The 25778-nt window shown below is 36.3% G+C and overlaps 1 protein-coding gene across 2 annotated transcripts; it reads right to left on the bottom strand.

Moving 5' to 3' along the window:
- Positions 1 to 6294: 6294 nt before the first annotated feature.
- Positions 6295 to 21726, bottom strand: PLRG1 (pleiotropic regulator 1). Of its 2 annotated transcripts, none has more exons than XM_082838315.1 (15): positions 21621 to 21726; positions 20125 to 20231; positions 18951 to 19093; positions 18197 to 18250; positions 17234 to 17327; positions 16937 to 17018; positions 15481 to 15582; positions 14638 to 14730; positions 12423 to 12572; positions 12232 to 12333; positions 11632 to 11734; positions 10801 to 10909; positions 9647 to 9786; positions 8975 to 9168; positions 6295 to 8401 (listed from the first exon to the last, which is right to left on the bottom strand). In XM_082838315.1, the coding sequence occupies exons 1-15, from the start codon at positions 21627 to 21629 to the stop codon at positions 8342 to 8344; spliced, it is 1542 nt and encodes a 513-aa protein (XP_082694441.1). In that variant the 5' UTR covers positions 21630 to 21726; the 3' UTR covers positions 6295 to 8341. The 2 variants fall into 2 exon arrangements, with proteins under 2 accessions (XP_082694441.1, XP_082694442.1); XM_082838316.1 differs by lacking the exon at positions 21621 to 21726 and adding an exon at positions 19761 to 19832.
- Between the last annotated feature and the right edge of the window lie 4052 nt (positions 21727 to 25778).

The raw sequence follows: 25778 nt of genomic DNA, 5'->3' as shown, positions 1-25778 counted from the left end.
ATTAATCTGGCCTCAAATACACTTGGTTCACATCTAACTTTTTCTTTGGTTTCAGTGTCTTTGAATGATTTCCCATTCCTTATGCATTATATGGCAGAATAAAAACCAAGTTCTTAACTGAGTATTCAAGGCCCTCCTCCAACAAGGTGCTCTTCCCACAGGACCAGACTCAATCCCCATCCCGCATCCACACATCATCTTTACTCAGCTGCACCCAACATAGGCTATTCTCAGATTACACTGCACACTTCCTCACTTCTGGTTTTGATCTCATTGTCCATCTGGGAATGTCTTTCCCTTTCTTCCTCTTTCATCATGCAAATGAAGTCCCATTCGAATGCCACTCATTCTGTAAAGGGCCCCTGATCAGAATGAACAGTCCTTCTTTCACATTCGTATGGCATTTCCAAGTGGACCTCCAGTGTGTTACTTGTTTTATGACACCTCACATTCACTTATCATTGCTATTTTTTGCCCACTCCCAAAAGAAGCAGTGAAAATGTCTGAGCACCAAAGTAGGCAACCAAAAGCATGGATAGAAAGAAATTAACCAAGATGCACCTTCGTATTTATAGGTATCTTAAGCTAAATTTCTACATCATTCATATAAGAGGTTGCTGGTTATTTACTTACAGTCTGTTATCCCCAGACCCTTCATTCTATCCTTTGCTCTGTAACTGTGACTAGGGGCCAAAAAACCCAACATTTCCTAGGCTTTTTTGCCATCTGGCTTCCAGTTAGATTCTGCTAATAGAACACACTGTTAGGAACTCACAGGGCAGGGAGATGGGAGGAGCCAGTGTTTATTCTCTCTACACCTCTCTCCTTCCTTTGTAGAGAAGCATTCCTGGGGGGGAGGGGGTGTCCATTCCAAGTAAGGTTGCCCGATTTAGCAAATAAAAGACAGCCAACTAAACCTGAAATTAAGGTAAGCAATGAATGTTTTTTTATTATAGATATATCCCATATATTTGGAACACTCTTATACTGAAAAGTTATTGTTTATTTGAAATTCATGCTTATCTGGGTGTCTTCTATTTTACCTGTCAACTCTAATGACGAGGCCTCAGCATTTTGTGTAATTATCTTCCTTTACCCTAGTTCCTGGTTCGATACTGTCCATTTCTGAGTCTTTGAGGATTGATTCTGCTGCATGAAGGAAGTAGGTTTCCTTTTTTAGCTTCCCTCATTGACAGCTTAAGATTCAGCTTTCTCCAGTGTATTGGTTACCACTTGTCTACATGCCTTCTGATTTCCAAAATTTTATTCCTGTTTTTTCCCTTTGCTTATTCCTATCCTTGCAGTTTTATGACTAAAACAAACAAAAACAATTCTACTGTCATTTTAATGAGGTTTTGGGAAGAAGCAAAAGTAGATGTATATTCAATCAACCACCTTTATATTTATTTAATAGATTCCTGTGTTTTTTTTTCTATTTTGGCCATTTTTCTTATATCAGCATGTTTAAATCTACTTCATTTTTTTTAATGGCAGCATAGTAGTCCCTATGCCACCATCTCCATGCACCAGAAGTTACTGCTAAACTAATTTTTATTGAATGAACTTCGAGCTCTCTTCGAGAGCTGGGAGATAAAGACACATGTGGAAACACTCTCCTTGAATGTGTCTGGATGTGGAACAGTTATGTATGAGTGAGGAAATAACTAATGGATGTGATTATCTGGTTGATATTTTCTATTTTGACTGGAAGTAGTAGTTACATCCAATGAAATGGAAAGTAAAAGATTTACCTTAGCTTCTACTTTATACTCCTGCTAAGGGTTTAATGGATGTCATTCTAGATTTATATCAATACCTATGTTTTATTAAGATCATGCTATATATTCTGTTCCTCACATTTTCCCCAATATTCTGTGGCTATCTTTCTACATCAACATTAATGTCTACTACATTCTTTTTAAAAAAAGGCATGTTATTTATTTGGTACTGAAAAATGTGTTAACCAATCCTCTATTCATGGGAAGATGCTCTGTATACCAAAGAATGTACATTAAAAGAGTGTATCATCTAGCATCAAAAACAATAAAATAAAATATTAGGAATGCATTTAACCAAGGAGATGAAAGATCTGTACACTGAAAACTATAAAACATGGATGAAATAAATTGAAGAAGACAAAAACAAATGGAAAGATATACCATGTTCAAGGATCAGAAGAATTAATATTGTTAAAATATCCATACTACCAAAAGTGATATACAGATTCAGTGCAATCCCTATCAAAAGTCCAATGGCGCTTTTCACAGAAATAGAATAAACAATTCTAAAACTCATATGGAACCACAAAAGACCCCAAATAGCCAAAGCAACCTTGAAAATGTAGAACAGAGTTAGAGGGCTCACACTTCCTGATTTCAAATCATGTTACAGATCTGTATTAGTCAAAATTATATGGTATTGGCATAAAAACAGACACAGAGACCAATGGAAGAAAATAGAGCCCAGAAATAAACCAAAATATGTACAGTCAACTATTTTCAACAAGGGTGCCAAAAATACACCACAGGGAAAGACAGTGTCTTGAATAAATGATGCTGGGAAAACTAGGTATCCACATGAAAAGAATGAAATTGGTTCTTTATCTTATATCATAAACAAAAAAGGTAACTATGTGAGGAGATGATACATGAAGTACCTGACTGGGGTAGTTATTTCACTATGTATATGTATAAAATATGTATAAAATAAAATAAAATCATCATATTGTATGCCTTAAAAAAAAAAGAGTGTATCATCTACCCAAGACCCTATTCCATTTCAGAAGGTATCAATGTTTAGTTTCTTAAATGTCCTTCAACATACATGTCATAGAATTTATATTAATAAACTTTACATTTAGATAAGTATAAATAAAGCTTAGACTAGTGCCCAGCTTTTTAAATTTTAATAAAATACTGGGATTTTTCGATATCAGAGCCCTACTAAATTTCCATATATAACTATATCTGTTTCTGGGCTATCTATTCGGTTCTCTTGACTTGAATTTTTATTCCTGCATTAATAAACAACTCTGACATAACTATATGTTTTCTATACCTGGTGCCCCTACCTCTCGTGATTCTGATCTTTTGAAAGTTTCTTAAATATTTGGTATCTTTTATTTACAACATAAACTTGATCATCAATTTGTCAAGTTCTTCCAACAAAACTCATTGAAAGTTTGATTGGGATCATATTAAATTTATGTGTTAATTTTCATGGAAACAGCATAGTTAAAAGTGTCTTTTCTTCCACGGTCAAGGTGTGCATTTCCATTTAAAAACCTTCAATCGAGTTTTACGGTTTTTCGTTCCTTTACATAGAGTTTCCACATTTCCTATTAAAGCTACCCTTAAATATTTTATAGGTTTTGTTCATAGTGTGAAAGTGGTTATTTTGTAGACAATATGAAACAGCTAGCTCACTGATGTTGTCAAGAAATACTAATTTTCAGGTCCCATATTCATCTTGTATGGAATCATCTTATAAGGCATTTTCACGTTTTAACAGATTTTCTATCTGCTTCCTTTATATGCCTTACCTACAAATCATTATAATTTGACTTTTCTTTTCTTATCCTGTTAAAACTCCCAGAAACATACTGAATTAAAAAATGAGTGCAGATATCCCTTTATTATTCCTGTGCCTGCCTCTATGTTCCACCACAAAGAATAATTTAGTATATTAAATACTTCCTAATAATTACTCTTCAAGAAATTTTGACATATCTCCCCATTCTTTCTCTCAGGGCTGGTATTTTTCTTGAATTCTGTCAAATGACTTTTCTGCATATATTGGTTGATAATCTTGTTTATCTGAATTATTTACAATAAAATGTTGTCTGACATTTAACCAGTTTTCAGATAATTCTTTTTCCAGATACATAATTGACTCATCTGCTAGTAAGTTTATTTCCTACTTCCCAATTATTATACTTCAATTTCTTACTTGAATCTAAATGTAGTGGAAAGTTATTTTAAAAAAAAGTTAAAAGTAGTGATGGTGGACATCCTTGTCTTGTTTCTGATGCTAATACGAATGCTTCTAGTGTTTCCCAATTAACAACTGAGGTAGTTATACTTCATCAAGTTTTAAAAGTATCCACCTGTTCCTATGTTTAGTAAGTTTTTTATTTAATGAAGAATGGATTTTAAATACTGAAATGCCTCTATCTTCTATGAAGACGCTCATGATTTTTCTCCTTATATAAAACAATGTGGTGAATTACATTAATTTGTTTCCCAATAGGAAATTTTTCTAATGAAACCTTCCTTGCACTATCAGAATAACTTCCACTTAGATATGTGAAGCTTAATTTTTTTATTAGACTTTACTAATGATTTTTGCATCAATATTCATAAACAAAGTCATAATTTCCTTTGTGCTTTATGGAATTTGGGTATCTTTGTTATACTTACATTTTAAAACATGAAAGCTTTCCTTCTTTATCTAGGTCCTAGAAAAAATTAAAGTGCATTGTAATTAGAATTTCATTCTGAATCTCCATGAGATTTATGATGTATGCAGGTGGTTTTGGTAGGAGTTGACAATTCTATTTCTTCTATGGTAATCTATGTAGGGTTTTTTGCATGTTCTGCAGTCATAGGAATTTATAAAAATAAATTTAAGAAAACTTAACCATTTTATTTGACTGTTTAAATATAATGACATGGATTTGGACATAATTGTCTCCCCTCTCCCCTTTATCATTTTTATTAGGATATCTATCATTCTTCTGTTTCTTGTTTTTTTTGTTTTGTTTTGGTTTGGTTTTTTTGGCGGTACGCAGGCCTCTCACTGTTGTGGCCTCTCCCGTTGCTAAGCACAGGCTCCGGACGCGCAGGCTCAGCGGCCATGGTTCACAGCCCAGCCGCTCTGCGGCACGTGGGATCTTCCCGGACCGGGGCACGAACCCGTGTCCCCTGCATCGGCAGGCGGACTCCCAACTACTGTGCCACCAGGGAAGCCCCTTAATTGGTTTTTATTTACTTTATTTTTGCACCAAAAAATTAACATTTAGCTTTATATACTAACTACATCTTTTTTATTTCACTATTTATCAACTTTTATACTATTTTTTAGTTTCTTCTCTTTTTATGACTTACGTTTAACACATTTGTTTTCATTACTTTTGGATTAGTCAGTTAAGAGAAAGGGAAGTGAGGAGTCAGAGATGAGGTTAGAAGGTTATAAAAGGGAACAGAGAAATGGTGCATATCTAGAAGGGAACATTACGTTTAGTGATTTTTTTTAAAGACACTCATATTTAAAAACATATATTAAATACTTATTTAAATACAACATATTTGTTGATGAGAATCATTTGGCAAAAAGGGAAGGAATTTATGGTGCAGAAAAGAAAGGGGGGGGGGTTGTGGAAGCAAAGTTCTTGAGTAAGCGCGAGTATAAGGCTACGATTGTACACATACTCAGCAAAGTTGTTCTTAGGTGGGTAGTTCATCCTTTGTTAACAGGAGGCAGAAGGTGTAACTGTGGAAATGTGTGTGGTCACTGTTGATGGCTTACCTGAGGTGTGTGCTCATAAGCCAAAAATGAGTCCAGTTAGCACAGCTGTATGTCTCTAACATTATTTTACAGCTTGAGTGTACTCAAGGCATAGGCAGAGTAAGAAATTTAGGTTGGGGTTCTGCCAAGTAAATTTTAAAAAGTCACATGCATGAAATTCTGCTTAAAATTTCATGGGGTTCATGACCATACATGGTGGATGAACTTTTTGCAAGAGGATTCAAGAACACCATAATACAGGACAGCATGGAGCAGGGAAATGGATTTTTTCATGCTCTTCAGAATTTGATACTTGTGTCTAACAAACATAATAGTTGAAGTTCTGCTACGCAGGATAACAGGAGCTATCATTCTCACTACCTTGTGCTAGTAATTTCTCCTTGGCCTTTGGACTGGGCTTTGGGATACTATTCACCTCTATGATTTTTCTTCTTTTAGAAGGCATATTATAATCTCCCAGGGATGCAAGTCTAGTGGGGTTTTCTTCTTTATTTTACAAAATACATGCTTATAGAAAATTAAAACATTATAGAAATATATAAAGCCAATCATGAAAGTTCTCCCATAATCCCACTCTCACAAAGCCACTGATAACAATGTGGTGTTACTTCTCCAGTATTTTTTAGAGCATTAACAAGTTACTCTACCAAAAAAAAAAAAAAAGCAAGCTTGCACAGCTTCCTTTTATATATAAGGGTAAAATTTGGACATCTTATTATTCCATAGATATTTCTTACTCTTAATGGAAACTGCATGAAGATACCATAATCTATTATACCAGTCCCTTATTGTTAGGACATATGGGCTAGTTTTAGTTAAAGACAAAGGTGAAATAAGTATGCTGTGTACAGTTGTCAGATTATTCCCATTAGGCAGTTTCCTAGTAATTTCATTTCTAATGAGGAGTTAGCCAAAGATTCCAAGCATCTTCAATATACTCTGGAAAACTACCCTCCTAAAGGTTGTTAACAACTACACTCCCACCTACAGCATGCAAGATGGTTTACGTATATTTGGAAATGCTTATTCAAAATTATGGTATAATTTCTTAATTTGAAACAAATTTTAAACTGATTGTTCCTGTAATTTTGTTTTCTAACTGTAGAAAGTGAAGTGTGACAAATTTTCTTGCCTGATAGGGAATCAGGATCCTAAGGACAGGGTTTGTAAAACTCGGTATATGCTAGAAAGAGGCACAGGCATCAGAAACCTAAGTAACACTTTTCTATGAAGTCTTCACAAGAGACTGCAGCCCTTGCTATAGCTTCAAATACGTCCATTGGTATCTCCAGTTATTTCTCCAGGGTTTGATACCTATATTGGTAACCTACTGCTTGTGGAATACAATTGAAACTCAAAACATAAGCTTTCCCTGCCACCACCAGCTGTTCTCATTCAACTGCAGCAGACAACTCTGTACTCCTGGGATACACACCTCTCACATGTCTGGCCTGTCACTTCACACCTCATCTTAGAGTACCCTTTTTTTTCTCTGACCTCTTTCAAGGCTCAGCTCAAACACCGCTGACTCTTAAGAAGTCTTCCATAATCTTCCTCAGGGAAAATAAATGGGCTTTTCCTCTGTGTTGTCCTGGCTTTTCGCTGGTACCTCTGTAACAGCATTTCTGTAATAAGCTACTAAAGTGGAAGTCTTAAAGCAGCGGTCTCCAACATTTTTGGCACCAGGGACCAGTTTCAAGGAAGACAATTTTTCCACGGACTGGGGATGGGGTCAGAAGGATAGTTTTGGGATGATTCAAGCGCATTACATTTATTGTGTACTTTATTTCTATTATTACTACATTGTAATATATAATAATTATACAAGTCACCATAATGCAGAATCAGTAGGGACCCTGAGCCTGTTTTCACTTGACACTCACTGATAGGGTTTTGATACGAGTCTGCAAGCAATTGATTTATTATGGTCTCTGTGCAGTCAAACCTCTCTGCTAATGATAAACTGTATTTGCAGCCGCTCCCCAGTACTAGCATCTCCCCCTCAGCTCCACCTCAGATCATCAGGCATTAGATTCTCACAGCGCGCAACCTAGATCCCTTGTACGCGCAGTTCACGGTAGAGTTCGCACTCCTATGAGAATCTAATGCCGCCGCTGATCTGACCGGAGGTGGAGCTCAGGCGGTAATGCCAGTGACAGGGAGTGGCTGTAAATACACATGAAGCTTCACTCGCTTGCCCGCCGCTCACCTCCTGCTGTGCAGCCTGGTTCCTAACAGGCCACGGACCTGTACTGGTCCGTGGCCCAGGGGTTGGGGACCCCTGTCTGAAAAGACAGACACATCTCATCTGTCTACTTCCTGAACAGTATCTAGTGCAGAACTTTACAGAACACGCACTCAAAAACTGTATGTGGAATAAACATACAGAAGTTAATGCTTCAAATCCTTTAATCCCAAATTATCAGTCACAGACACCAGTTTTTAAAGGATTAAAAAGAAAGACTGCTCCCCTCAAAACATGTCCTACTACAGTAAGCAGTTCTGTAAGTTAAAAAAAAAAAAAGTGTGTTTTAATAAAAGTGATAAATCATTCTATCTTTAGGATAGTTATGTTCAACAAACCCACATATGCTTGATATCTGCATCTTACCTCCTAGGATCTCAAACTGTTTATTTTAGAAATAAAAACATGGGGAGAGGACAGTTCATTGTAAAATATGAAAAAGCAATGATTCAAGCATGTGAGTTTTTGCTTTATATTCCTAGCCAGAGCACAAATGACTGGATATTCCCATCAACACCAAGCTAAAAAAAAAACAAACAAAACTGGAACCACCATGAAGACAACGCCACATTAAAATCTCTTTCTCTTGATAATTTCTGGCTTCCAGCTGACTGGATGAGTTTCTTCTGTCTAAAAATAGAAAAGTAAGTAAGTTAAAACAAAGTATTTCTGGCCTGCTTCATATTTAATAGGTTCCTTTCTAACAAAAATACGGCACTTATTCAAAATTATATTACTTGGCATTATGTATTTAGCAGTTCTTTAACAATTTTAAGATAAGTGACAAACTTTTGGCATTATCTGAATCTAATAAAGGATGAATGCATTTGCTACAAATTCAGTTGACGGTTTTTCATTTTAAATAAAATTGCTATTTAGACATTCTAATAACACCAAAGCTTATGATTCTAGAATTAATTTGCATAGTAATCAACTTATTTGCTGTGATTCTTAGTGTAAGATTTTCCCAATAACTCTAATAAGGAACGTTGAGATAAAATCAAAACTATTGATTTTCTGTCATCAATGAAACCAATAAAGAAATCTATGAGCAGACACTATTCAAGATGACAAATACTTTAATATTATGAAGATTACTTTCCCTTCTGATAATTTCAGTAACTTTAAAATGAGAAAATGCTTGCAAAATTGGCATGGCTGATTTTATTATACTTTACAATGTATATGAAACAGAAATCTTACCGCTGTATCATCCTCTCTGTACACTTTAATGGTTTTATCAGCTTCAGCTGTTAATAACCGACTTTCAGACTGATCAAAAGCACAAGCAAATATTCCTGACTCACTGTCCAAAGAACCAGGCTGCACTGCTGCATGAACTCTCTGGAAATTGTAGCCAGTTCTCCAGTCCCAAAGATGCATAGTGCCATTGTCAGCTTAAAGGGAAAGATATAGTTAAACCTGGTGTCCTCTCAACAATTCAGCTTGACAAATGTTTATTAAGCACCACAGTAGTAACTGCAGTCACTACTACAAAGATATATAAGATGCAGGCACTCAAGCTCCTCTTAATATCAGTTTGTCTACTTTCATTTGTACTTAATTCAGAATTTATTATAGATCTCAAAAAGCACCACAAAACGACATTCAACTCCAGAACACACAACCAAACTTTAGGCGATTTCTGGCATAAACCCCTAACTTAGATTTATCAATGTGGGAACTTAAAGAGAGCTAAACTATGAAATATGCTACGTGCATTATGAATATGCATGAACACAAGTGAACATTCAAACAAACGTTAAAACAGGCAAGTTCTGCTATAATACTTAGGTGTGATGACTTAGAAATTTTACTCACTAAAAGAAAAAAATGACAGACTAAAACATATTTATCATAAAAACCTTATTTTACCTCCAGATACAAGCACTCCATCAGAATTTACTGTCAGTGTATTAATAATAGCATTGTGACCAGAAAGATTTTGAATGAAACTTCCATCAGGGAATTTCCACTGTTTTATGTTATCTGGAGAACCAGACGCAAATGTGTAACTGAAATGAGATAAAGAATTAATGATAAAGTAAACCAAGTTAAATACAATGGTGGATTTTATAAAATCTGATTATGGTTGTATTTTGCATGTGTAGTCAGGATCTATGCAGTTTTAGCAAAATATTATCATCATACCGAGAGATAAAAATATCGAGATATTTGTTCCAAGTTAAATCAGATTTTTAAATTATTTTAAATGTACGTTAAGTCCTAGGTTGAAGTTTTATTTTCCTCTCATTTCCCCGATGCTCTACACTAAGCTAAAGCAATAAACATACAAACCCCTAAACTCACATAAAGGGCAACGGGTGATGTAACTATTTTCAAGAAAGCAAGAGAGAAAGCCAGAGAGAGAGGAGAGAGAGACAGAACAAGAAGAAAGGGAGAAAATGAAAGAAATAGAGGCAAGAGGAAGAGAGAAAGGGAGGGGAAGGAATAAAGGGAATGAGGAAGACAGGGAAAGGGAGGAAGGACAAGAGTGAAAATAAAGGTAAGGGAGAGTGGGAGAGAGAGGAGGAGAGGCAAGATATGACTTGTGACCAGAAAGTGCCAGGTGATATAGTTTCATAGACAACAGGTTGTGATATTATGCTCCATCTCTTGGGATACTCTGACTATAATGTTCATGATTACTACTATTTTTTCCGATTATATTAACTTCCTCCTTAAGAATTAACTATTCTATGTATAGCTCAGTGCCTAATAATATTTATGTCCAAAACATTAAATATAGCTACTATTAGCTTCGATTATGACATGCAACTTTTAACCATGATTTATTCGTGTTATCTCATTTGACATCATTTTCACCATGCAGAAAGCTTTCCTTGTCTTATAGAGGGCATGAAGCAAAATACTACGCAAGGAAAATAAAAGAAATGCATGTTCATATGTGGCACAGGTGAAAAAATGACAGTGGCTAAATGACTACCAAAGTAGTATTCATGTTGGTATTTCTGTATTATACTAAGAACTGAAGAAAGAAGAGAAGCTACTTAGGAAAACATACTTACTGTCTTGGATGTAAAACCACAGCCCTGACTGATTTTTTGTGATTTGTTAATGTGACTCTTGTTTTTCCAGCCACCAAATCCCATAATCGTATTGTAGTGTCATGGCTTCCTGTAAGGAGAATACACACACATCCCCAAGATACACACAGATCAGAAAAAAAGAATGTGAAAGTTAAATATAATAAAATTGGAAGCATTCCTCCACAGACATATATATATGAAATAAAAGTCATATTAACCCTTGGCTAATTGTTTTCTATAGTTGCAAAATATTTGGTTGATTTTAAGGTTAATTCTTAAAAGAATGTAATAAACGCTTGTTGCACTGTCATCTGAATAACTAGAACAAATGTGAATAACAAATAAAACAAATACATGATGTCATCCCCTAGTGGAGAGGAAGGAAAAAACTCTAATAATCATTTAGTTAATGAAACACACGGGAAGGAATTATTTTCTAGTCTTGAAGATTCAATGATATTAACCATATTTTAAGCAAAACAAGACTCAAACCAGCTCTAAAAGTCTGAGAGTATTTTGTCTTCTAACTTTAATTTCCTAGACCGGTAATTTTGATACTATAAAACAATGCTTAGTTGTATCTAATAGCACTATTTTCTAGTCAGACACTACCTGATACAAAGATTCTATGATATGTAAAAAGTATGAGATAAAAACAATGGGATGAAATGTTACCACAAAAAATTTCAAGTGCACACAGAAACACTGTATATACAACACAAAGCAAGAGTCATAGTAAATACGAAAAGTATATAATCATAATGCACTCTGATATGAATATACCGTAAACTTGAAAAGTATCGATCGTACCAGTAATAATTTGTGGTTCCGCAGCTTGACACCTCACTGTAGCCACCGCATTAGTATGTCCAGATAACGTGTGTACACTGGCTTTAGTTCTCACATCCCAAATCTATCAAAACACAACAGACATACCATCAAAGAGAACAGGTATTCATATCTCAGGCAGGTAACTAGATCAATGCAAGCCTGGGAATCTACTCGACAACTTTGTGTGCCTGCCTTGAATATAATGAAGAAAGTGAGTAAATGAAATAATCACCTGTAAGCTGGCTGGGGAATGTATATAGGAGGCAGCCAATGGGGAAAAAAGCTACAAGATCAGGGGACCTACTGACTAGTATGGGTATAATGGGGCTACTGAATGAAACAGCTAATGGACCACAGCTGTGGTGACAGACTGGCATGTGAGAGGTCGCATATCAGGGGCGGGGCCTCCCAATTACAGACATAGTGGGGCCACAGAACTCAGAAGATGAAGACTAGGTAGGGCATTGATGGGTCAAGGCAACTATCTTTAAATACTCTATCAAAAACTACATGACTTTAGGACCAAATAAGCATACTGTAAGATGCAATATATGTACAGATCAGCTCTATTCCATTTACCCGTGCAGTTGAGTCTCGGCTACAGGTCACCAGCACATCGATTGTTGGGTGCAGATCTAAACCATACACTGCACTCAGATGTCCATGATAGTGCCTTATAACCTAAAAAATAAGAAAGAAAGTTAAAATCTCTACAATTAGGAAGATAAACAGGGGCCCATAATGTCTCCAATCCTTAACTTCATGCTTACCTTATTATACTCAAGATCCCAGCATTTGACTTGTTTGTCTTCTCCACAGGAAAACAGGTACGGGCTCCTCGTGCTCACTATCACACCACGCACCGTACTGATGTGCCCAGTTAATGACAGTTTTAACTTGCCACTAGCCAAGTCCCAGATCTGCAATCAAAAAATATTTAATTTTTCTTCTTTATTATTCCAAAGCAAATTTTTAGAATCTTGATGTTAAAATTGTCTTCAAAAAGTGAAAGATAAAAACACATAAAAATATAAAAGTTTGCAAAATGACCCCATCAACAAAAATAAAATCAGGGAAAAGAGAATTAAAGGGCATGATCAAACTGGGAAAATATTTGCACAGATGACAAAAAGTTAATATTCTTAATATATAAAGGATATCACTGATAGTAAAAGTACGAATACTGAGGTATTAAATTAGTCAAGGATGGCATCAACTTAAAAAAAAAACCTAAAAGTAGCAAATAAAGGTATCAAAAACTTCAACATCACTATAAATTTTATACACACAGTTTTTGAAAGATTAGATATTCACTTCTGCTTATCACAATAGTAAATATTTTTTAAAAAACACAAGCAATGTGCTGAAAAGGATCATCTCACATGCTGCAAGTATCAATTCACCCATTTTGGAAAATAATTTTTAACTTTGGGTGTCAACTTCAAGAATGCCTGACCTTTAATACTTTTTTCTGGGAAACTATCATAACAAAACACTTTAAAATACAGAAAAAGCTTTAGGCACATATTAACTACAGCATTACTTATGTTAGTGAAAAATCAGGAAACTAAAAAAACTTTAATGCCTAACAGAAGGAAAATAGATTATAGAATATCTAAATGATATAATACTATGGAACCACTTAAAAAAATGTTCAGGAGAGGAAAGGATAGGAGTTTGGGATTAGCAGATGCAAACCATAATACATAGAATGAATATGTAACAAGGTCCTACTGTATAGCACAGGGAACTTATATTCAATACCTGTGATAAACCATAATGGAAAAGAATATGAGAAAGAATGTATATATATGCATAACTGAATCACTTTGCTGTACAGTAGCAATTAATATATTGTAAATCAACTATACTTAAAATAAATTTTTAAAAAAAGATGTTCAGTTTTTGACAGGAATATGCCTTTGACACAATATTAACTGAAAAAAAGCTGGGAACAAAATTACATATCGAACATGATTTTTAAAAGATACACATTTATATACACAGGAAAAAAACGCAGAAGAAAATGCAGATACACATACACAGAAATAAATGTTAAAAAGAAAATTCAAATATCTGACAGTGGTAGGATTATGCATGGGTCTATATTCTTTTTCTTTTCTTTCTTTCTTTCTTTTTGGCTGCGTTGGGTCTTCATTGCTGCACGCAGGCTTTCTCTAGTTGCAGCGAGTGGGAGCTACTCTTTGTTGTAGCGTGGGGGCTTAGTTGCTCTGTGGCATGTGGGATCTTCCCAGACCAGGGCTCGAACCCAGGTCCCCTGCAATGGCAGGCGGACTCTTAACCACTGCGCCACCAGGGAAGCCCTGGGTCTATATTCTTTTATACTCCTTTACATTTTCCACAATTTTTATAGATAAGCATGCTTTAATTTTGTAACCAGAAGGAGAAAAAAATATGAAGAAATTAGTTGTAAACAGTCAGCATGTACTGTTTGGAAAAAAAACTGTTGCTTAAATACCACTTTTCAAACAGATATTTATTTGAGACTTTTTTTTAATTTATTTATTTTTGGCTGCATTGAATCTTCATTGCTGCACGCTGGCTTTCTCTAGTTGTGGTGAGCAGGTGCTACTCTTCATTGTGGTGCGCGGGCTTCTCACTGCGGTGGCTTCTCTTGTTGCAGAGCATGGGCTCTAGGCACACGGACTCAGTAGTTGTGGCTCGTGGGCTCTAGAGCGCAGGCTCAGTAGTTGTGGCACAGAGACTTAGTTGCTCCACAGCATGTAGGATCTTCCCGGACCAGGGCTTGAACTGATGTCCCCTGCATTGGCAGGTGGATTCTTAACCAATGCACCACCAGGGAAGCCCTATTTGGGACTTTTAACTGGTATAGATAATAAATTTTACTCCACACTCGGGTCTAAGAAATCAGAGAACTAGAACAGCAATTCCCACCAGAGGAAATAAAACATTAAAATTACACGGCAAACACAAAATCATGTTTACATTTTTCTTCCTTATTACCTTTATAGTTCTGTCAGCAGATCCAGTAACAAACCACTGGTTTCCAGGTTCCACAGCAATACATCGAACCCAGCCAAGATGCCCACTGATCACCTGTATTTAAAAAGGTAGAATGAGCAGGCTCACTACAGAGAAGCTAAAGTTTATTCAATTTCAACTCATCACACTTATGTTAAATATGATACAACTGAAAAGTACAACTACAGTGATCGAAAAAAGATGAATGGTTGGCAGGGGTGAGAAAGGATATGATTATAAGAAAACAGCACAGGGGTGTTTTTGAATCAATGGAACTTCTATTATCCAGATTGCGGTAGTGGTTACCCAAATTTATATATATATTAAGATTTATTAGATCTATACACCAAAAGAAAGTCTATTCTAAGGTATGATAATTTGTCTAGCTGTACATTTCCTACTATTTACATTTTATTTTAGATTTGGTACATTTTGAATCATTCCAATTTATTATAATTAAAAAGATAACTGGTAGGGCCACAGAAATGTCCTGATGTATGGATTTTCTCCTTGGAGGTTAGGTTTCTCCATAGAACACCTTGAACACTTTCCTAAATTTATTTTGTCTGCTCTCCATTTAGTAGCCTCTATCAATACTGTATACTGTATCTTATACAATTACAAGTATAGCTTCCATTTAATGAAGTCTCCTTCCCAAAGTATCTTTTAAGATACTGTCTAAGCCCCTCCCTCCACCCCACCTCAGATCACTCTACCAGCTCTCATATTCACTCTGTTTCCTCCTTATTCCATTCCTCGGCTCTTGTTTAAATGGAAAGCAGTGATCATGTTTCATGTAGTGGAATAATATACAGATTCACTCACTCTGTAGAGTTTCCACGGTGGGTGCCACTGAGGTTTCGGCATTGTAGGGGCTTTTTTAGCCATCAGTGCGGAGTTCTTGGCATTGCCACTGTCCATAACAACCTAGATATGGAATAGATTAATTATTAAAGATATCTTACCTAAGGTTTCATGTTATCAATTCAAAAATGGAAAGTCAAAGGGATTTATGAAAGTTTTTTTCCTTAAGAAAAAAAGATATCTGAAAAATATCTGCATACCTAGAAAATGAGTCTAAGACTTCCAATCAGAACTATATTTTCCGTATGTTAATTTTAACTTTAAAAAACAATTAAATCTCAGAGAGGCAGAACCTTAACATTGAGAGCACATATCACTGTGCACGGGTTCAAAACCCAACTCTGTCCGTTACTAGCTAATGACCTTGGGTATAAATTATGTAACCTCTGTGCCTCTCATTAGTAAAATGGAAATAACAGCAACTATCTCATACAGTTATTATGAAGACTGTAACAGAGTAGTAAATGCTGAATGTAAGCTCCCATTATTATTTAAGTAAATATATGTGGATTAATGCTGTTGCTTTTGTCATATTTTAACATTATTGATTTCATACTACAAAGGAGAAACTGAAAGTTCCTTCTATTTATCTCCCACAAAAGTATTTCAATACTATCTTAAAGGGTATACTAGCTGATATAACCATATACTGATAGCATCCACCCGTCCAAAAAACACTGAAGCCTGTAAAGTTATTGCCCTCAAGAAGCTTATGTTATATCCTAAGGAGGCAGAAAGCCTGGGCAGATGCTGTGAATGGAGGCTAAAGACCCTGGTAGGAGGACTACAAATTCATTCACTTCACAAAGCAACTGCATAATAAACTGACGAAGTAAAGACTGCACTCACTTCAAGTAACAGCATAATAAAGCAAACTGCATATTTTCAGTTATTCTTTCTATAACTACTTTCACCAATAACAACAGTAGCTGCCATTTACTTACAAATAATATATTTCTAAATGCTCATTTGTAAGATATTAGTTGTATAGCCTGTGAATATTACGATACTAATAGCACTCAACTCTAACCGTACAAACCAAATGAGAGTTTAATAAAAAAACACTTTCATATCTAACACGTACTAATAGAAGCTTCAGAATAACCATGCTTGCATTTTTAATAGTGGGTAATAAAGAGCATCATCACATTATCTTCATCAAAATACATGTTATGTCCAACGTGCAAGTAGACACAGAATTAACAGAACTTTAAATTCTTCTGTCAATCCACTAGCAACTTAAATTTTAGGGCTATGAAATATTAGCAACTAGCTCAGGCTGCTATTTACTTGAACAAGTCCAAGGAAAATGTTCATTTATTAATATTTAAGGTAAGAATCTTGGAATAAATGGAAATAGGCAACATGTTAAAGTTAGAAACCCACAGCGTGATGTGATTTGACACAGACAACTTACCGCCCCTGCAGGCTGTGACCGGTCAGAAGCCCCAGGGTGTCGGTATTCACCTCCAGCAGGTGCACTACGGTTTGCATCAACCCTGAGGCAAAAGAAACACCATATTCTAAGTAATTAATGTCTCCAGTCAGGTGTTCTGCAGGACTGACTCTATATTTTAAGTTTTTGTAAGCACTGGTAAAGGAAAATGTCATACAATACGTAACTACAAAGAAACAAATTTAAAAATGAGAAAAAATGTGAACAGTAAACTATGCTTTCAAAATCTTTGTTATTTAGAAGCATAGTATCTCCTACCTGGCTTGAGAAGTAGGTAATGCCACAGCTAAGGACTGTGCAGCTGATTCACTTGGCATTCTTTGGATCTTAGTGTCCGCTGTCAAAGCAACCCCTGTTGAAATTAAAAAAAATCAACTCCTTTTAGTATCTATCTTTGCTTCCATTTACATGTATTTACAATAAAATAGTGGAGGAAAACATAACAAAAAGGTAATGGTGATTATCTCTAGGTGGTGATATTACAAAAATTTTTGTTACATTTTGTAGGTCTTTTGTTTCTAATTCTTTTACAATAAATATTGCCCAACAACATATATCTCAAATTTGTCTCATATATTTAATCAAAACAGCTTAATATTAACATAGCCCAAGATAGTAAAGTTAAATTTCTATTATCTTGGGATATTACCTTCAAATATAAAAATTAAGCAGTTCCCCAAATACTAACAGAATGTTTCGAAGGGTAAATGTAAATTCCTACAACAAGAAGCACCAATTCATCTATACTTGAATATGGTGAATTCCGTCCTCTAAAATTACTAGAATCTGGATATACTAAGCTTTTTGTCCTCCACCCTGTTATACTGGCCACTCTATTTGTGTGCGAATTCCTCTTCACATACAACACACCCAGGATATGTTTCTATCATACCTGCTTCTATACCAACACTTCTAACACTTTTATAAGCTTCGTGATATTTATGTGTCCGACTTAACTTCCAGGTAATAAGCTTGTCTTAGCCTGGAGCAGTCTTATTGTCTTTGAATTCTTAGCACAGTGCCTAAAAAAAAATAAGTGCTTAAGAATGTTTGCTGAATGAATGCATGTGAAACTTAGTTAATTATCATCTAAACAGCTATGCCTGGATGCTTGGTTATTGAGCTTATCTTATATTTTACAGGCAATGGGAATCATATTATTGGCTCAGTCATGGAAATATAAGTGACAATAAGACATTTTCAAATATAACAGCTATTTACCAGGTCCTGGTGGATACGGATGTGTACCTGTCACCAAATATTCAACTTCTTGTCCTATTAAAAAAAGGGAGAGAGAGAGAGAGAGAAAATTCATCTGTGGCAAAATTATCTTATATACAAGTATCACGTCTTTTAATGAATTAAATAATATTAAATTATCAACTGGATATCTCAAATTTTCCCAACTAAGCCCAAGCCTCAGAAATAAGGTAAGTTGATCATTTTTGCTTTGCCTTCTGAAGACCATGTTCACAGGTAGTTCTCTGATCATTTGCTGATGTGGTGTCAAGAAAGCTTGTACATTTGCTATATAGCAATGGTGTGTAGAGAGGTCATCTTATCAAGTAATAATCCACTCAGGTTTATCTTCCAAACAAATGGTTTTCCTGTGGAATCTTGGATTATCTTTATTCACTACAATTTTAGTACTTAATATCATCTTTCTGAATTATAGCCAAAACAGATAGATGAAAGAAAAATTCCCCACAGGTTAGGAATTTTTCCTTTAGTCTCCACTATGACTATCTCCATATCCTAAGAATTTCTGCCATCATTATACCACTGTTTTAATTTCCTATAAGGGAAAAATCCACCAACCAATAATCTCACTCACTACTCCAATGAGGAAATCAAGCTGTTAAATAGGGTATGGCTCTAATAAGTCCTTCCAGAAGAAGCACTAATAAGACATTTCATTTTTCTATTTTTAAAATTCACATATAAATCCTGACATTTCTGACAATGCCATACTCACCTTGATTGGCAGGATATTGTTTGTGCCCATATGAATCTGATGCATTCTGAGGGCCTTTCTCTTTAAGATTTTCTTTTGAAGTAGGCATATGCAACACAGGACCATACTCATTACGCAGCTTGATTGCCATTTTTCGTTTGTGACTATTTAAAAATTATAAACATAAAAATGTATCTTTGAGTACTTTAAATATATTCACCAATGTAAATATATTCACAGATATCCAGAAAACAAGTATTTAAGTAGCTTAAGTTTGCCTAATCATGTAGAAAAAGTTACTATTAAGATTTTAAAGTTAAACAATATTTTAAAAAATTTCCAAGTGCATTTCCACACTTTTGTTCACAATCTACCACATAGCATCCATTAAGTAATAGTTTAGTTTGTTAACCAATTATATAAAAACTTTCATGTTGATTTATCAAAAGTCTAACTCATTTTAAAATATATAGAAACTAATATATCCTTTAAAAAAAACCTCAAAGTCAGTATACTTTCCTTCAAATGTCTAAATATAAAAATACAGTAAAAGCTTCTATAGTAACCTTTCCTGGATATACCTAGAAAGATTAGTTCAAACTAATCCAAGTACTTAACTCAGCATTTTAGAAACAAATGCACTTATTATGCTACTTTTAAGGATAGTCCACTTGGTAAATTAAATATAAATGCTTGTTTGAGGAATTAGGTAGATTTTTAAAGAAGGGTAAAGGACAAAGAAGGAACACTGCACATAATGCAATCCCAGACTGGAGCTGGAGATGTAGAACCAAAAATATGCCACCACTCAAAAATCTTCATCATACTAACGAGAAAAGATGGGAGTAGAGGTACTGGCCAGGTACAATTTCAGCTCAGCAAGGCTCTGAGAGCAGCAGGAAGCTGAAAGCACATACAAAGTGATTGATTATAAAATATAACGCCTAAAAGGGACTCTCCTAATTACTGGGTATTTGTAAAATGCAATTAATTAATGGGACTTTTACTGTAAAAGATAAGGCCAAAAAAATAAAGTTAACTCAGCTTAAATTATGCCCAAACACCACTTATTACTGAATAGATATCCTATGAGTTAGTATTACTTACTAATCTTTAAACCTTCCCGTCTTCCTGCTCTCTTCCCCCAATATTATAAGTTGAAATATTCTAGCAATTGAAAAGGAACTATCCCTACCTCTCTTCATCCAAAGGCACAGGTTTTCCATTATCAGCCACAAACATGTCATGGGTTCTCTTCAATGACCTGAACACAAGTGTGTGCACAGAATGTTTCTGTACCTCCTAGAACAAAAGAGTATAATTACATATCTAGCTACAAATTATATATACCATAACCTAAATTAAAGTGAAATTAGTTATACACTTTACATGTTTAAATATGTAAAAAGCTTTGTACCACTCACCACAGCTATCTGTAGCAAGCTATAGGAGTCAAGTTCAGAGAAGAGGAAGAAGCTCCTCTTGGGCCAGAGCCCCAGGTATACCAGCTGAGTGATGCCTGAGATTAGTCATTTACTCAATAAATATTTACTGAACTCCTACTAATTGAGTGGCAGGTATTGTGCTAGAAACTAACAACAGAATGGTGAAAGGCAGCCATGGTCCCTGTGCTCAAGAGGAAACAGGCAAATAAAAACAAACAAAGTAACTCCACATTTTAATAAGTGCTATGAAGGAAACAAGCAGGGGGCTGAGACCGAGGACGGAAGAAGACCTTAGGGTGGTAATGAAAGATCTCTCTGAGGTGGCAGCTAAGCAGAGAGGGAGTTAGCCTTGCACAAAATAGAGGTAAGAACAATCCAAGCAGAGAGAAAAGACCAAACAACAAAGGCGTTTGGTAACCGAAATAATGCCAGAACCTGCAGTACAGCTGTGTATGTTCGGTGAAAGGGTGGGTTGATGATGCAAGATGAGGTTGTAAGGATAGACAAGATCCAGATAAGTTTTTTTTATACCATTGCAACGGTCTGCATTTTTGCTCTAGATACATAGGACCACTAAAGGGTCTTAAGCAAGAAAAGCTCGAACATCCTACGTTTTAAACTGATCAATTTACTGGGGGTGGGAGAAGGGTGACAGAAACAGAAGCAAGGAGACCACCAAAGAGCTAATGCATCAGCGTTGGTGGAAGATGATGTGGTCTGAATTCAGGTGATGGCAGTGGGCCTGGACAAGAGTCAAGAATTTTGAGATAAAACGAACAAGGCTTGCTAATAGTTGTTCAAGCTAGCGGAAAATGCAAAAATTCAAGAATGGCAGGTTTTCCCGGGGAAGAGCTTTAGTAAGACAAAAAATGAAGACCAGAGAAGACCGCCAGTTTTGTAAGACACAGAATCACCGACTCGACCCAGCAGGCAGCGAGTACCACTGGTCGAACATCGACAGAAACTCCGCCTCAGAGGACAGTGCCCAGCTCAAGTGCCCAAGGGCCAAATGAAAACTGGAGAAATTATCTCAGGCTTCCCGCCCAGACAGAACCTCCAACTTGTGCTCTCATCCGGCTTCTCTGCCTCCCTAAAAACCTTAAGAGACTACCCGGCCTCGGCCAAACAGCCTCCCCTCGCAGCCGCTACTCTCCCCTGACTCCCAGCACCCTCGATCCCTCACGCCCGCCGCCAAAGAAAAATAATCCAGAACAGATGGCCCCTGGGCACCCAAGTGTCACTTTACCTCGACCATGACGCCGCGGTCTACCCAGTCGCTCCAGCAAGGATGAAACTCCAACCAACTGGACAGAAACCGCCGCCACAACTACTCGGCCCCTTCCTGAATCGGGCGTCCTGGCGCCGGATGTGACGTAAGACTCTGCGCACGCGCGCTGGTGGGCCGCAGGCAGTCTGGGGCCAAAGGGCGGGCCTTTCTCCTCGGGGGCCGCCTGTGGGGCGGAGCTTCGAGAGTGCGGGGCGGAAGCTGCCGGAATCGCGGGAGTAAAGGTTTTACTCGCTTCTGCAGAAATCTTGAGATAATATCGTTTTCTGCCTTACTCTCAGCCTTAAATATTTTGGTTTAGGGCTGTGGTTGTTTGCACTCTGTTCTCTGGAATCTTAATACTTTTTTTTCAGACAACCTCAGCAGTCAGTTCTAGGGAAGGTCCGGAGAGCGCGAAGGCTCTTACCCCTCCTTGCCTTCTTCGGGGGTCGCCTCCGTGATTTTTGTCGCCTGATTCCGCTACTTGGCTCAATTTGGCTGGAAGCATTTAGAAATCTTTGTAGTCTTGGTGCCTAAAAAATAATTCCACTTACACTGTCCATGAAACACTTGTTGAGTGAATATTGCGGAATGGTTTCAATTTGAGAAATTTTGCAAAAGATTTTGGCTTTAACAGCATACGGCAAAATCTCAAATTTATTTTCAGCCAAAATAGTTTTGTTTTTTTTTTTTTCAATATCCCAACAATGGCATAACTCTTGGCCATTTCCTCGTTGTCTGATGATGAATGTGGCTTCAACAATGCCAGGGTACAGTTTGTCAAAGCTGGTGGAAGAAAAACACAACTGAAGACTTTAGCCATTTTTGTGTGTATACAGACTGGTGCCAAAGGATTGGCATTTTGTTTTATACCCAGGTAAAATCTGCAGTTTGTGATCAGTCGTGCCTATTTTTCCACATAAGAAGGAAAATTGATGGAACTGGACATTTGCAAACTTGAATAGACAAGCATTTTACTGGCTCTGCTTGTTCTTTAACCATAGTCAGTTTCCACAGATCTTGTCACCAGAGCATCAAAAGTATAGCAATGTGAATTGATCATCTCATTTAGGAATTAATTTTTAATTCATTACAAAAATTAAGACCATCCTTCTATTTGAAAATACAGTCATCTCTGAATTTGAGTGTAAATTTGGCCTTAAGAATTGATTTTCTATAGCAGTGGCCACTGATGGTAGGCCTTGCAAGGAAATGCCATAATTATAAAATATGTACTTGGGAAAATAAATCAGAGTATACCTTACCTATAGATAGAAATAACTATACAAAAGAACATGACCAGCAAAGGGCAATAAAATTATAGAAAGATAAGCAAGATTCTAATATATCTATGGCAATATAGATAAAGATGTGGTACATGTATACAGTGGAATATTACCCAGCCATAAAAAAACAAAATAATGCCATTTGCAGCAACATGGATTGTCATATTGAGTGAAGTAAGACAGAGAAATACAAATATCATATGATATCGCTTATATATGGAATCTGAAAAAGATACAGATGAACTTATCTACAAAACAGAAATAGAGTTACAGATGTAGAAAATAAATTTATGGTTACCAGGGAAGGGGGAGGGATAAATTGGAAGATTGGGATTGACATATACACGCTACTATATATAAAATAGATAACTAATAAGGACCTACTGTATAGTACAGGGAACTCTACTCAATACTCTGTAATGGCCTATATGGGAAAAGAATCTTAAAAAGAGTGGTTATATGTATATTTATAACATATTCACTTTGTTGTACACCTGAAACTAACACAACATTGTGAATCGACTATACTCCAATAAAAAAAAAGAAAAGAAAAAAAAAAAAGAATCCCTGTCCTGGCTGACACCTAGAGCTGCCTTATTTGAGCAGTAGGGGTCACTGCTGCTCTTCATAAGCGTAGGAAGATTGTTCCCAAAAGCACACATGGTGAATACTTTATTAATATATATTATTAAGTCTGTTTGGGTGAAACCAATAGTACAAATCTTAAGTAAACTCTCCCTTCATTAGTTAAGCTAATTTTTTTTTAACTCACCAATATAGGACATCTCTATATTCTCTTTCAAAAATCAATAGCTTTTATGTATGCAGTTAAAATATATAATGGGGGAAAATCTCATAACAATAAATGAAAAGTATGCAAGTCATATGAAAAAAGCTTAAGGGACATAAAGAAGAAAATTTGAATCAATGAAAATGCATACCTTATTCTTGGATCAGAAGACTCAAAATTATAAATATCTGTTATGTCATTAATCTAATCTTGGGCATATTGTACAGAAAATACTGTTAATTTAATTCAAGACATTTTTATTAAATAGTGAAAGATTTTTTAAATGAATGTTATAAATAAATAAAATACTCCAAATAAAATGTTATAAATAAATAAAATACTCCAAATAAAATGTTTTTATTTTCTACAGAGTTTTACTACTGGTACTATATACTTAATCACTTTAAGTGCTTTATTGCATTGTGTGAAAATACAGCTTCTGTTTCCAATGTGTGATTTATGCTTTTTTTAAAAACTCAGTTTGATTCCCAAACATTTGATCTTAACTTTCCCTTTGAAATAGTTCAGCAAACCCCAGACGCTATCTCAGCCACTAATTAACTTACCTTTTAGAGGTTTTTTTTTAATTAATTAATTTATTTTTGTCTGCGTTGGGTCTTTGTTTCTTTTGTTGTTGTTTTTGTTTGTTTTTTGTTTTGTTTTAACATCTTTATTGGGGTATAATTGCTTTACAATGGTGTGTTAGTTTCTGCTTTATAACAAAGTGAATCAGCTGTACATATACATATATCCCCATATCTCCTCCCTCCTGCATCTCCCTCCCACCCCTCTAGGTGGTCACAAAGCACCGAGCTGATCTCCCTGTGCTATGCGGCTGCTTCCCACTAGCTATCTTACATTTATTGGTATATATAAGTCCATGCCACTCTCTCACTTACCCTTCGTCCCAGCTTACCCTCCCCCCTCCCTGTGTCCTCAAGTCCATTCTCTACGTCTGCCTCTTTATTCCTGTCCTGCCCCTAGGTTCTTCAGAACCTTTTTTTTTTAGATTCCATATATATATGTGTTAGCATACGGTGTTTATTTTTCTCTTTCTGACTTACTTCACGCTGTATAACAGTCTCTAGGCCCATCCACCTCACTACAAATAACTCAATTTCGTTTCCTTTTATGGCTGAGTAATATTCCATTGTATATATGTACCAAGTCTTCTTTATCCATTCAAATGTTGATGGACACTTAGGTTGCTTCCATATCCTGGCTATTGTAAATAGAGCTGCAATGAACATTGTGGTACATGACTCTTGTTGCTGTGCGCGGGCTTTCTCTAGTTGCGACAAGCGGGGGCTACTCTTTGTTGTGGTGCACGGGCTTCTCATTGCAGTGGCTTCTCTTGTTGCAGAGCACGGGCTCTAGGCGCCCGGGCTTCAGGAGTTGTGGCTCACGGGGTCTAGAGCTCAGGCTCAGTAGTTGTGGCACACAGGCTTAGTTGGTCTGCGGCATGTGGGATCTTCCCGGACCAGGGCTCAAACCCGTGTTCCCTGCATTGGCAGGAGGATTCTTAACCACTGCACCACCAGGGAAGCCCTAACTTACCTTTTAAATAGTACTCCCCTGCATTAACTTACCAAAAAATAATGGGGGTACTATTTAAAAGGACAATCAGGTGTCTCAGATTTCGCAGAAGAATCAGATGATCAAGTTTGGAAGTTTTGGTGGCTCCTGCTGCTGAAGTTGGTAGGCTTTCTCTCTAGAATGCTGCCATGAATATGACCTCAGGCCAATCAACCTAATTATTTCCTTTGCTTATTTCCTTTGCAAACATAAAACTGGGGAAGAGAAGCTGATAGGGCTAGCTTGGGTAAGGGATCTACCCCTACTCAGTCACCTGTGGCTAGAGGGTCAGGGTATCACAATACTAACAGGACTGCCGGAGCCCCACTCCTGCATTTTAGGGGTCATTCCAAGAGAAGGGAGCAGCACTCCAACTGGTGTTGGTCACACCCTTTGTGGTTTTGAGTCTAATGTGACAGAAGCAAAAGAGCATCTCTGTCTTTTCTCTAGCTCCTGTGATTGGCATTGGGTTGAAGGAGAAAATGTCCT

The sequence above is a fragment of the Leucopleurus acutus genome, assembly GCF_964270905.1.
Source record: "Leucopleurus acutus genome assembly, chromosome: 4".
NCBI classification, from domain to species: Eukaryota; Metazoa; Chordata; class Mammalia; order Artiodactyla; family Delphinidae; genus Leucopleurus; species Leucopleurus acutus.
This window is presented reverse-complemented; position numbering and strand designations above follow the sequence as displayed.